This window comes from Calypte anna, chromosome 7 (genome assembly GCF_003957555.1).
Source record: "Calypte anna isolate BGI_N300 chromosome 7, bCalAnn1_v1.p, whole genome shotgun sequence".
Classification (NCBI taxonomy): domain Eukaryota; kingdom Metazoa; phylum Chordata; class Aves; order Apodiformes; family Trochilidae; genus Calypte; species Calypte anna.
The window spans coordinates 38,623,376-38,636,660 of NC_044253.1; the positions used below are offsets into that span (position 1 = coordinate 38,623,376).

General features: G+C 45.7%; 2 protein-coding genes across 5 annotated transcripts in view; one reads left to right on the forward strand and one right to left on the reverse strand.

Moving 5' to 3' along the window:
- Positions 1–1,282: 1,282 nt before the first annotated feature.
- On the reverse strand, positions 1,283–9,657 carry ORMDL1 (ORMDL sphingolipid biosynthesis regulator 1). 4 transcript variants are annotated; one of them, XM_030454363.1, is made up of 5 exons: positions 9,534–9,611; positions 8,540–8,705; positions 7,685–7,865; positions 5,148–5,299; positions 1,283–2,786 (listed from the first exon to the last, which is right to left on the reverse strand). In XM_030454363.1, the coding sequence occupies exons 3-5, from the start codon at positions 7,856–7,858 to the stop codon at positions 2,651–2,653; spliced, it is 462 nt and encodes a 153-aa protein (XP_030310223.1). In that variant the 5' UTR covers positions 7,859–7,865; positions 8,540–8,705; positions 9,534–9,611; the 3' UTR covers positions 1,283–2,650. The 4 variants fall into 4 exon arrangements, with proteins under 4 accessions (XP_030310223.1, XP_030310222.1, XP_030310224.1 ...); XM_030454362.1 differs by having other exon boundaries at positions 7,685–7,878; XM_030454364.1 differs by lacking the exon at positions 8,540–8,705 and having other exon boundaries at positions 7,685–7,878; positions 9,534–9,657.
- Positions 9,658–9,665: 8 nt separating this feature from the next.
- The window catches only part of PMS1 (PMS1 homolog 1, mismatch repair system component), a 49,418-nt gene continuing 45,798 nt past the window's right edge, over positions 9,666–13,285 (forward strand). The window contains exon 1 of the mRNA XM_030454360.1: positions 9,666–9,721. Within this exon, the coding sequence (XP_030310220.1) occupies positions 9,714–9,721 (8 nt within the window). The 5' untranslated portion in view covers positions 9,666–9,713. The remainder of the gene's footprint in view (positions 9,722–13,285) is intronic.

The following is a 13,285-nucleotide window of genomic DNA, read 5'->3' on the forward strand; positions in this document are numbered from 1 at the left end:
AAAAGGAAAGCGAAAAAGAAAAGGAAAAGGAGAAAAGAGAAAAGAAAAAGAGAAAAGAAAAAGAGAAAAGAAAAAGAGAAAAGAAAAAGAGAAAAGAAAAAGAGAAAAGAAAAAGAGAAAAGAAAAAGAGAAAAGAAAAGAGAAAAGAAAAGAGAAAAGAAAAAGAGAAAAGAAAAAGAGAAAAGAAAAAGAGAAAAGAAAAAGAGAAAAGAAAAAGAGAAAAGAAAAAGAGAAAAGAAAAAGAGAAAAGAAAAAGAGAAAGAAAAAGAGAAAAGAAAAAGAGAAAAGAAAAAGAGAAAAGAAAAAGAGAAAAGAAAAAGAGAAAAGAAAAAGAGAAAAGAAAAAGAGAAAAGAAAAAGAGAAAAGAAAAAGAGAAAAGAAAAGAAAGAGAGTAATGTTAAAATCCTTACGTTATACTGAAAAAGATTATATCAGGGATTTCTTGGTTTGGACAACTTTAGAATCAAAATCCACCACGATAAACCCCAGTTTCTTTTCTGAATTAATCATTATTCGGTCTTTCCAACCCAAACACTTCCGTGATTCTGTAATCTTTAAGACCCAAACAAAGAACAACACAAATGTAATAATTTCAGAGCCGGGAGCTCACGCCGTTCTTTTACCTCAGGACAGCTCCTGACCCATCCTCGCAGCCTGCGGCAGACCGCGAGCCGAACCGAACCGAACCTCCCTAAGCTTCCTTCCGGCCGCCTCGCCCGTACCTCGGAACCCCCGGTTCGTCCTCAGGCCGCAGGGAGCACCGCCCCGCGCACTCGTATCGCGATATATCGCCCTATCACGCACTCCCCTTCTCCCAGCAGCCCTTCCGCCCCGCAGGGAACCGGTTCCACCCGACCCGACCGGGCCCGGCCCGGCCCGGCCCAGCTCTCCCCGTCCAGCCCAAACCGGAGGTAAGGCCGAGACGCTGCCCCGGTCCGGCAGCAGCGGGCGGGCGGAACCGAACAGCCCGGCGCCCTCTTACGGAGGTCCCGGTAAGAAGAGGCAGCGGTCCGAAGGCAAAGTGACGTGGAGAGGTTCGTATCCGCAGCCCGAAGCGGCGCTGGGCCGGTACCGGGGGTTCCGGCACCGTGTCGAGAAGTTCGGGTCCTGTCTGAAGATCCTCGCCCCTTCGACACAAAAGGGAGTTTGTTCCAGTGGCCGTAATTTTAGAATTAGCCACGGAATCGCTGTCCGTACAAACAACACAAATAATTCATCATTTCCAACGGCTGAAAAACCAAAGAAAAATAAAAACCCGTGACTCATGGTGTATTTTTTTGACGGCATCTTTATCGATACAGTAAATAGCCAGAAAATCCTCTCAGCAAGAAAAGCAGTATGCCACTGAGGGCTTTTCTCTGGTTTGGTTTTTTTTTCTCCTGTCACCACAACCAAAATGTAAATCAAGTATTTAACAGAGTCTTCTGTTAAACCTCAGCCAGTTTTGGCTGACAGACATATGGCAGGCTTCAGAAATTCATCCTTTTTACAAGATAAGAGTAATAAGTGCTCAGAGCAAGAGCTGTACCTCCAGTCACTCTTCTTCCAGAGTTGATTATGCACAAGATTACTCCTTACTACACAGTACCTCTAAAACACAGCATTCCTCCACATTTCCAAGACATGCAAATTACTTAATGTTTTGTTTTTTGTTTTTTTTTCCACAAAAACACACAGTTAGTCCATGTGATTTGCCTACTCACCTACTTCTAGTTCAGCTTCTACCCTTAGGACCTACACAGAGTTTCTCTTTCGTGATCTGGCATTGTTGGCTGCTTCTCCTACAACAGCAGGAACCCTTTTCCCCCACCATTACCCTCAGCTACTGAAAAATAAACCTGTCAGTCAAGTAGCAGAGAAAATAATTAAACAAAAAATAAATCTATACCTTAAAAGAAATTTCCATTTTTCAAGCTGTCCCATTTACACATGGAAAAGGCAGTATCTTGGTAAGCAAGATGAAATAAACCCACCAGTAGCAGCTTGTAAAAGCATGCACAAACTGAGCCATCAAGTTGTAGAAATCCCCTGAGCTGACAGTTAAGGACTTTCTTCAGTCTTTATGACAAAAAAAACAGAAAAAATAATTAAAAAAAAAATATCACAAGAACAGATAAGGCATGAATTACACCATGCTGCTGTCACAGTACTCACTGTGAGACAAACTTTTACAATGCAATGACAAGCACCACCACCTGCAATCCATAGAGCAGAAACTGGCTACTTAATGTGAGAATGTGGCCTCACCACTCCTTGGCCTTGAGCATCCTGGGTTTCTATGCAAAGTTACCACCTGCATTATGGTTGACTGAGTATTTGTGAAAAGTTACTCTCATTTCAACTGGTATTTGCACCTTCCTAACGGGTCACCAGCATCAGCCAGACACACACAGTCCTGGTGGGAATGACACTTCAGAGCTGGGCCTGCCCAGTTCTTCATGGAAATCTTTCTTCTCAAGGTTTCCAATTCACATTGAAGTATTTGAAGGCATCTTCCTAGAAACTCGACCTCCATCCCAGACAGGGACTAGGAATTGTATCTCAGATGTAAAAGCATCTCTCACTGGATATGATTAGATACACAGCACAGCTGACTACTCATTTCCTTCACCTGGGGAGCACCAGTAGCCATGTCAGGGGGGGTCAGTATTTAGTATTTATTGATGCCAAAGATCCGGACCCCGTGCAGCTGTGGCAGTTTGGGGATAAGCACGGTCAGGAGAGAGGTTGTGTTGAGGATAAAATGTGTTGGATCATACTTGGTGTAGAAACTCGTCAGGAAGTACCTGCCAGAGAGAAGGGAGCAAGCTTAGCTGGTGACACCTTTGTCAAAAAAAATGCAGCAAACAAAACCACAGTCAGAAAAAGTGCTCTAGGAACCAGTCCTGTTTTACTGATTAACAAACTACCTGTTCCTCTATTAAATCTCCCACCTGAGGTTCTAGGATATCCACAGCAAAATCGTGGACTCTGTTCTCCCCACACTTTTCATGGTGCATTTCTCCCTACCCAAGTCTCCAACTCCTGCAGCTGCAAGTCCTGATTTCTGACACAGGTTTTAAATGCTGGAAGATCCATTACCGAAATATTCACAGTTCTGCTACCCCAGCAAGCTCAGTGACAAAGAGTGTGACATTTTCTCAGTGCAAAAAACATTTACACTGCCCACACCTGTGACTTTAAAATGCTTCCTGTCTGGCAGATGTTACCAGCACCTTTTTCTCTTAAGCTTGTCCACAACCTGTTCAGCTGACAGAATAAGAAAATGTGACTCAGAAAATCCAGTTCACTACTGACTTCTTTACACTTTGAGCCAGTAATTTAATCCCATTCTTTGCAAGAACTAGTCACAGAAATGAGGCTATTGGATTGTTAGGTTTTTTTTTCCCAGCAAATTCAGCTGCTTATGCATTATTAGTGCATGAAGAAAACCATACACTAGTGTCATGAATATAAAATTCCCACTGGAGAGTGGGAAGCTATCTTTGAAGAAAATAAGTAAATTTTTTTTTTCAGCACATAATTTTTTTCAGTTTGTTTCATTAGTGAAGCAACTTGTTAATACAATCCAGATATTCCCTTCCCCTCCTGCCCTGCCATGAAAATGGACAGCTTCCTTAAGGAAAAAATAGAAATACTTTTAAAGTTGGTTATTAAATAAATATCTGATTTCCTTCAGTTATGCAGCCACACGTTGTCAACAGAGCCAGGCAGTGTGGAATCCCTGATGTATTTACATAACCGGTACAAACAAAAGACAATTTGAACAAAGCAAAACCAACACACAACATCTTGGAGCCCATTCAGTCAGTGCTGGGCCCAGTGCTGTTCAATATCTTCATTGATGATTTAGATGAGGGGATTGAGTCCATCATCAGCAAATTCACAGATGACACCAAGCTGGGGGGAGTGTGGATCAGCTGGAAGGCAGGAGGGCTCTGCAGAGGGACCTGGACAGACTGGAGAGTTGGGATGATCCCAACGGGATGAGGTTCAACACAACAACCCCATGGGGAGCTCCAGGCTGGGCACAGAGTGGCAGAAAGGGATCTGGGAGTCTGGATTGCCAGGAAGCTGAAGAGGAGCCAGCAGTGTGCCCAGGTGGCCAAGAAGGCCAATGGCATCCTGGGCTGGCTCAGGAACAGCGTGGCCAGCAGGTCCAGGGAAGGGATTCTGCCCCTGTGCTCAGCCCTGGGGAGGCCACAGCTTGAGTCCTGTGTCCAGTTCTGGGCCCCTCAGCCCCTCAGGAAGGAGATTGAGGTGCTGGAGCAGGTCCAGAGAAGAGCAAGGAGGCTGTGAAGGGATCCAGCAGAATTGCTGTGAGGAAGGGCTGAGGGAGCTGGGGGTGTTGAGGCTGGAGAAGAGGAGGCTCAGGGGAGACCTCATCACTCTCTACAACTCCCTGAAAGGAGGTTGGAGCCAGGGGGGGGTTGGGCTCTTTTCCCAGGCAACTCTCAGCAAGACAAGAGGGCAGGGTCTCAAGTTGTGCCAGGGGAGGTTTAGGTTGGAGATGAGAAAGAATTTCTTTCTGGAGAGGGTGATCAGGCATTGGAATGGGCTGCCCAGGGAAGTAGTGGATTCTCCGTGTCTGGAGATCTTTCCAAAGAGCCTGGATGTGGCACTGAGTGCCATGGGCTGGGAACCACGGGGGGAGTGGATCAAGGGTTGGACCTGATGAGCTCTGAGGTCCCTTCCAACCCAGCCCATTCCATGATTCTATGACTGCCACACTCTTCATAACTCACAAGTTGCAAAATGGTTACTAAGTGCTGTCACGTGCATGTGAGAGAGGCAGTCCGTTTCTATTTTCAGTATTTCTGACTTCACAATATCTTAAAAAACTTCAAGAGTTAACTAAGTTTTCCCCAGTGTTCCTAATCTTTAAAACCTGCCCCATTAATAACTGTTTACAACTGTTCAGCGGGTGAATTACAGTGTTGAAAGGTGCAGGAAGAGAGATTGTTGATGACATGGCCTGTAAACATGTGCTCCCTACCTCTGTGATGTGGAAACAAATAAGCAAAAAAAAAAAACAAAAAACAAATAAATGCTTCTTAGAATGTAAATTGCAACCCACTTTGTTGCAGCATTTGAAATTACAGTTTTATGACTCAATAAATAATCCATAATGCAGTTTTTCAACTCACAGAATTATAGGAGAGATTGTGAAGAATTTTCTTGAAGATGTAAATTGTACTCCATAATCCAGTTGTTCCCAGTGTGTTAGCAGCCTGGCTTTCCCCTGATCAGGTGTTTCAAAAGGAGTTCCCTTTACAGCATGCAAAAACACATACATTCCCTGGAGAAAAAAAACAAAAAATGAGAAAAGTGGCACTTTCAGCTGTGGTTTATTTCAAACTGTTACACTGCTCCATGCATTGTGATGGAAAAAAAAAAAAAAAAGAAAATAACATGAGAAAATAAATGAATTCTCCCCCAGAAGAGCTGTTAGCCTGTGACAACAAATTACAGAAGAAGGAAGAGACAAGAAGTGATTTGCCTGAGGTTGTGCAGGCAGTGGCATCTCATCCATCAGACTGCAAAAACTGCATCAAACCAAGAGAATTAACAAGCACTCTGTTAACAAAGTTCAGGATGACCAATTTACATTACTGCTTCCCTAAGCCAGTGTTAAACAAGTTATGAGGTAGAGTCTGTATATATATATATATATATAAAAAAAATAAATCTATGAATAGTGGCAGAATTTCAGAACTTCTGAAAGTTTCCTCAGTCCCCCCCACCCTGTAGCTTCAGATACTTAGAAGCCAACTAACAGCAACCTGTTGAGCACCACCTGCTCATCTCATTGCTGCTTTTCCTTATCCACACCAGACTGTTCTTCACTGTTGTTTCTATTTGATGAGGGCATCCCACATCTGCTCTGAAAAATCAGCTTGTGTCCACAGATCCCTCAGACATGGCACTCCCCCCCCTCTCAGCTTTAACAGCCATTTGTTTTCTATCAATGAGAGCACAGCAACTCCAAGCAGAAAACATCCATTTCCTTTCTTTCAGATGTGTTTGCTTCTTATGCACAAACTGAAATTGTTATGGAGAGCTTTATATAGAAATATAAACATATTTATCTTATATAGATATATTATATAGAGTGAGCTTTATATAACCCCTCGTTTCTTCTGCATTCTTATGAAGGTGAAAGTTGAGAGAGTAATTTCACATCTTTTTCTGATTTTTTTTTTTTTTTAAACAGCCCCCTGACCGAGGCCTATTAACTTAAAAGAAATAATTTGCTTAATTAATTCATGATGCTTGCAGTGTGTTAGTTTTAATAACTTCATCAAAAAAGCACTTCTTGGACAGATCCAAATGCTTACTACACATTTTATTTCACACTGGTAGTTGCAGAAGGGACCACAAAAAATGCTTTCAAGGTCACCTAAGAGTTTTCCATTAGTGGAAAACCAGGGTTTTTTTGTTTGCTAACACTTCAGTGATTCTTTTTTCAAAAGAAAAAAGCACCATTAAAATGCTGAGACATCCATAAGTGCAGTTTATACTCATGTTCCACAAAAAAACTACTTGCCAGTGCATGTTCTCATCATCCCTGTTGTCATTATAGCTACATGCAATTAATTCAGTAAGGCATTTAGGAAATACTTAGTAATTCTTGTCTCTGCCAACATCTTCCAAAGTCAGGCATGCCTGGCTGTTGTCAAACACACAAAATGCTCAAATGATGCTTACTACCTCACTTTTCCTTTCAAGCTTAGCTACAAAAATGTAACCCTTGAATTTTAAAAAAATATTTTTTTTACAGAATTCCAGAGTATATTATCCAACCTCAAACTTGAAACTGAACTCTCTTTTTCCTAAATAAGAAAGAAGCTATCTTTCTGTCAAAACTTCTTTGCTCCTTATCTTAACCAGCTGAGTTAGCAAACCTCAGGCATGATGCAAATTGCTGGATGATGGCCTTAAAATTATTACAACAAAATCACAGTATCCTGTTGAGAGGAGGAAGAAAAGAATCTTAAAGTCTTCACCTTCCCAATCATTTGCACACAAAAGTCATGCAAACCACAACCCACTGAATAACAAATGGTTTCAGGGCCTGGGTCAAGGCAGTCCAGTTTTCCCACTGCTTTCAAATAGGATTTTTCTTATGTCACATTAGTGACAAATTTTTCAGCTGATGTCATCAGGTCCTTCTGAACTAAAACCTATACAGCTTGAGGAGAAATCAAAGCCAGAAGAAAAAAAAGAACACAAATGTTTCTCTCCAAGAAAACAGGTGAAGTGCTGAAATGAAACATTTTGGGATAGTATCAGACTTAGGCAGAAACATTAGTAGATAATACCCAAGCACCACAAATTCAGGATATTTCATGGATTCAGCACAGCTCTAACAATATACAAAATGTTGTAAAGGTCAGTTGGCATGATGATTTCATATTTACAAAATTCTAGCTTCATTAAATGCCTTTTCAGAGAATACATAAAATAGGAGGAAGATTACCTGTTTTGTGCTTAAACCTAAAGGGATCACATATCACCCCTCCCCAAAACCAGCCAACTCATTTAACAAGCCAAGCAGAGCTGGAGTTTGGTCTAGCTGGACATCATTAGCCCTACAGCCTGGCTATTTTCCTCTTCTCCTGCTACTAAAAATAAATCTGTATGACCAACCTTTTCAGACTCTGTGATAAGGCAGGGTACTTACCAGGTTGTGAATCACATTTGTTAAAGTCCAGGCGACAGGGACACTAAAGAAAGGAATGCTGAGCAGGACAATGTGCAGCAAGCCAACTCCGAGCGCGTATGTCAGCCACATTCCACGACTGTTCATCACCCTCGTGTTGGGATTTACCTCACTGTGGGCAACTCCAACGTTCATTTTCACCCTAGAAAACAGAGCTGTTTGAAGAGTGGGGCTGCTATCAGAAAGAAGTACTTAACAGGGGTCATTTTTGAGTTTGGGGCAAAGCTGTATTAAATAAGCAGAGAGTGCGAGTGAAGACGTAGCTCAAGATCTTCAGAGGATGGTTCAGAAAAGGCAATCCAGAGGAGATGATTTTTTTAAAAAAAAAAAGCCTAAACAAAGAAAACCTGAAAGTCTGCTGCAGAAGGGGGACATTTGGACAAAAAAAAAAAACGCAGCAAAAACCAAACTAACAACAAAAAAGTCAATGCAAAGGAGATGTTGAGAACTTGTCTAAACAAACAACAATAAACTTCCAACAAACAGAACCTAAAGGTCTGCTATAGAAGGGGCATTTGAAAAAAAAATCAACCAAAAAACCCACCAAAAATCAGTAAGCTGGAGATGCAAACCCGTAAGAAACCAAGCTTTGTACATTTTGTCCCCTGAATTCCTTTCTCCATCCAAAATATCTGCAGTTCTTTTCCACTTTTCAGACCAGACAATTTTCCTCATGTTTCTCATTCATGGAATGGCTAATGAGGAATTCTACAGTGACCAATTGTCACCAGCTGCTAGGAAGAACCAACAGGGAGTACTTTATGCCTGCTTTCCCTGCAGCAGAGCACAGGTTTCCCGTTTTCCTCCTCTCCCCACCTGTTTGTTTTCAGGCCGACCTTTGCCTTTCAAATCTTGCTGGAATTAGCCAACGGGGCTCAAAACTTCTCTAAGTAACAGCCGTACACAGAGATACAGGGACAAATTTCACACCATCAACTTATTCAGGAGGCTGACAGAACTTAAAGGAGGTGACACTCGCATCCTGTTGTAATAAAATTTGTAATGATAATTAAAAAGCCCTTACTGCGTGCTTCATACTCACATGATCTTTAAGACATTTAATTCATGGGACTGGGATGAAGACTTCCTAACTTCCTCCTAAACCATTACTGAAAGCATTTAACCCCCCGTTTGCTTTCAGTAAGAACTTTGTTTCTTCCTTCGTGCTGCAGAGCACTGCTAACACCCAACTATTTTGCCCTATTAAGCAGACCGGGGGAGGGGGGGAAAACCAGACGTGATGAGCCTGAAACCCAGCCGGGGCAATGCTGCTTTTCACCATTACTTCTTCCAAACTCTTTCAAAAGCTGCATGGAAGCGGGGGACCCCTTACCCGAGAGGGGAGGGACAGCCGAGGCTCTGAGGCTCTGCCCCCCTCATGGCTCGCAGCACCGCAGCCACCCCGTCCCCAGGCAGCCCCTGGGGCAGCCCCTTCCCTTTCTCCCTGCCTGCTCCTCTCGGTTCCCGCCTCCCCACACGGACACCTTCTCTCTCTGCCCCCGGTTTCTCTCCCCAGGGGGCAGCGGGGGACGCCGTGCCGGCAGAGGAACCGGGGCCTTCCCGCACAGCCGCCTCCCTTGCGGGCCATGCACCCTGCGGACCGCCCGCCCGGCCCCCTCCGGGCCCCTTCCCGCCGCCCCGGCCCGCCAAGGCCCCGCCGCTCGCCTCAGGGCCGGCTCGGCCAGCGGCAGCCCCAGGGCCTGGTGGTAACAGCACCGGCGCGCAGCCGGCAGCAGCCGCGGCCCAACCCGGCCCGGACGGACCCGGACCCGGCCCTCCCTCCTTCCCTGCTCGCCCTCCATCTCCCCACCTTCCCGGAGTCCCGCCGGCCCTGCTGTGTCCCGGTCCACTGAGGAGCAGGAGCGGAGCGCAGACCGCCGACCGCAGGTAGAGCCCGCCGGCCGCCCGGTGGGCAGGGCTGCCGGGGAGGGGCCGGGCCGGGCCGGCAGTACCGCCCACGGGAGCAGCGGCGGGAGCGGGGGCGCCGTGGATGCGAAGGTAGCGCCAAGCCCGGAGCCCTGCGGGGGCCGGCAGCCCGGGAAGGGCGTTGCGGTGGGGCAGCCGTCCGGCCCGGGGAACACCGGGGGGAAAGGCTGCTTCCCCCGGGCAGCCGCTGGCACCGCGGCGGGAAGCGTTCGTGGGGAGGGTTCGGGCCTAGGCCCGGGCCTGGTGCCGCGGCCTCTGCAGCGGGGCCGGGCCCTGGCGGGGAGTGAGGCCCCGGTGGCCGGGGTAGAGCCCGCGGTTCCCCGGCGGGAGTGCTTGGTTCGCTCCTCACCGGCCCTCACCTCGCCCCGGGGCGCGGCCGTGTCTCGGCGCTGCCCTCCCGCTGCTTTTCCTGGCGGGAAGCAGGAGCGGGCATGAGCGGCTCGGGGTAAACCCTGAGGTGGTGGCCGCAGGTTTTCATCTGCAGCTTGTCTTCCCCTTCCCCACCCCATAAACCGAAGAATTCCGTGAGTGCGTTGTTCTGGGGGAGCCCTAAGAAATGTGGCTGCTGGAGTGGGGTTTGGGGGCTGCTCTAGGAGGATGTGAGGATGGGAATGTGAAGTTTTGAGGGGTTCTTGCTCAGGGTGCAGCATTGGGGCTGTTTGGAGACCCCGCTCTCTGGGGCTTCCTGTAGAGGGGTAGGAGGGTTGTGTCAGTGATGGTGCTGAGACACACAAAATCCTACACCTTCCCACAGAGCAAGGGTTGCCATGGGTCTGGTTGGCGAGGAGTTAGAGTAGTGATGTTGCTTTGAGCTGAAATAGGAACATTTTATCTAAAATTTGGTGTTAGATGTATTGCCCTCCATTAACATAAACACCATAAGAGAGCCATGGCTCCCTTTCCCAGCAGGTGCCCCTGGGATGTTGCAAGCTGCCTGGTTGACCACACACATCTTAATATCCACCCTGCCCAGGGTGGTTTGGATCCAGGGAAGGGACCTCTGGAAGTGTTGAGGGCCAGGTTGGATGGGGCCTTGAGCAACCTGGTCTAGTGGGAGGTTTCCCTGCCCACTCAGGGGGGTTGGAATCTGATGGTTTTCAAGGTCCTTTCCAACCCAAACCATTCTAATGGAAGGGCACACAGGGGCAGCTTCCTCTCCCAAAATGCCTGCGTCAGTAACACCTTGTAGAAAACTTGTGTTGGGGATCTGCAACGTTTTTTGTTTTTTATAACCCTCTTTTGTCTCAGTGACTTTGGATAAAGATACTCGGCTTTAGTCTGGCAGTTGTCATTAGCTAATCATGAAGCACTTGACACAGGAGTCATGTGTAACACATGAGTGCATGAGCAAACCTGCCTCTGAGTGCAGGATGGGTGGAGAATGAATTGATGGCAGCCCTGAGGAGAAGGACTTGGAGGTGTTGGTTGATGACAGGCTCACCATGAGCCCAGAGAGTCAACTGTATCCTGGGCTGCATCAAAAGAAGTGTGGCCAGTGGGTCAAGGGAGGTGACTGGTGATTCTCCCTCTCTATTCCACTCTTGTGAGACCCCACCTGCAGTACTGCATCTGGCTCTGGGGTGCCCAAAATAAGGACATGGAGCTGTTGGAGTGAGTCCAAAGAAGGGCCATGAAGATGACCAGAGGGCTGAAGCAACTCTTGTATGAAGAGGGGTGAAAGGTGTATGAGAAAGGTGAAGTTGTTCAGCCTGAAGGAGAGAAAGCTCAGTGGAGACCATAGAACAGCCTTCCAGTACCTGAAGGGTCTACAGGAAAGATGGAGAAGGACTTTTTACAAGGGCATGGAGTGATAAGACAAGGGGTAATGGCTTTACACTGGGAAAGGTGTATTTAGGTTAGATATAAGGAAGGAATTTTTCACTGTGAGGGTGAAGGTTCCCCAGGGAGGTTGTGTATGCCTCATCCCTTGAAGTATTGAAGGCCAGGTTGGATGGAGCTTGGAGCAACGTGGTCTGGTGGAAGGTGTCCTACCCATGCAAGGGGGTTGAAACTAGATGATCTTTAAGGTCCCTTCCAGTCCAAACCATTTTATGATTCTTTGCATGTACACGATTAATAATTGGTCTTTCTTCAACAACACACATCTTCCAGTGTTCCCCTTATTTCCCAGTTTGTTGGAAGACTGATTTGTTAGATCTTTTTCCTACATCTGAAAGGCAAACTCCCTTTGGAATAAGTAAAAAGAGAAAACCTCTTTGTAGTTGGTCTCAGAAGTTTTGATCCTGCTTCCTCTTCAAAACACTACACCTTCTTTTCCCCCCAAGTGACCATGTTTTGTCTTTGTCTTTTATGTTTATAGAGTGGCATTCTTCAGAATGTTACCAAGGCAGAAAAGCCTCCTGTAATTGTTGTATCAGCTGCATATGTACCCTGCAGGATAGTGATTCTCTGGGCTGTTGGCTGCAGTCCCTCTCTGTGTCAGGGGAAACCTGGGTTTGCTTCATTCCTCCACACGTGCTCGTGTCCTTGGGATTGGTGCTGAGCTCCTGGCCTGTGTTTTCCAGCAGGCAGCTTGGATGGAGAGGCCAGGGCTGCTGGGATTGTTTGATTTTCAATGTAAATAACATTACATCATGTAACCCAGGAAAGAGAGCTGCTCTGCAGGGGGAAAAAAACACCCAACTTCCTCATAGGACAGAGAGCAGCCCAAGTCTGAACCAATCTGCAGGTGCAAAGAGCTGTCTAGCAATGTTCTTTTTCCCTCTTTTCTCTTACTCATGCTAAAAATGTGGTTGAGTTCTTGGTGTCAGGCTACAAGGATCAACAAAGATTTTTTCCTGGAGTTTGGTTAAATGGTGTCTACTTGGGTACTTAGAAATGGATGAGATCCACTTGCTGTCTCTTAAGGGTGAAGTGTAAATAATGCAGCAGGAGTTTTAGAGCTCTTTGTGTTTTCTGTGATTAAACTGGTTTATAATCTGAGGCATCTCCCTTCTCAAGTGGAAGATAAAGAGATTTAGAAATAAACTGACCTGCTTGAGGGCACAGAGTAAGTGAGATAAGATGAGAAAGGTTGTAATTTAGAAGGTTTTTTGGTTTTTTTGCATTATTGCCAGGAGATCACATTGCCATTGGATCTGACTTTCACCTCAAACTATTGTGCTTCCTCCCTGCTGCTCTACCAGCTCCAAAACAGGATCCCTTCAGGTCATGTTTTTTCCATGAATATCTAGGTGTTGGGAATCATACACACATCACAGACATTTTAAGTGTAGGGGGAAAAAAACAATAAAATTTTCAAAAGTTCTGCTCTTTCTTATGTCTGTGCTGTAGTTAGACCTGGTGCTGGGTTAAGTATCTTACCTCAAGATGTTTCTGACTAGCAGTGTGGGTTACCACATGGTTTATCTGTTTTGTTGTAACTGCAAGATCACAACCATAAAGTATTGTAATTTAAAGGAGAGGACTGTACCTGTTTGAGATAATATACTGTTCTGCTCACATTATCCTGACACTCAGAAAGTTTTTAATTAGAAGTTTAATCCACTTAAAATAATGCTTTCCACAAGAGAAACTCCCATTGACTGCAGAGAAAGCTGGTTCTTACTGTATCTTGAGGATTTTATCTAGCTGTGATGTTGTTTCACCTATATTTAAAAGTTGCAAAACGTTTAC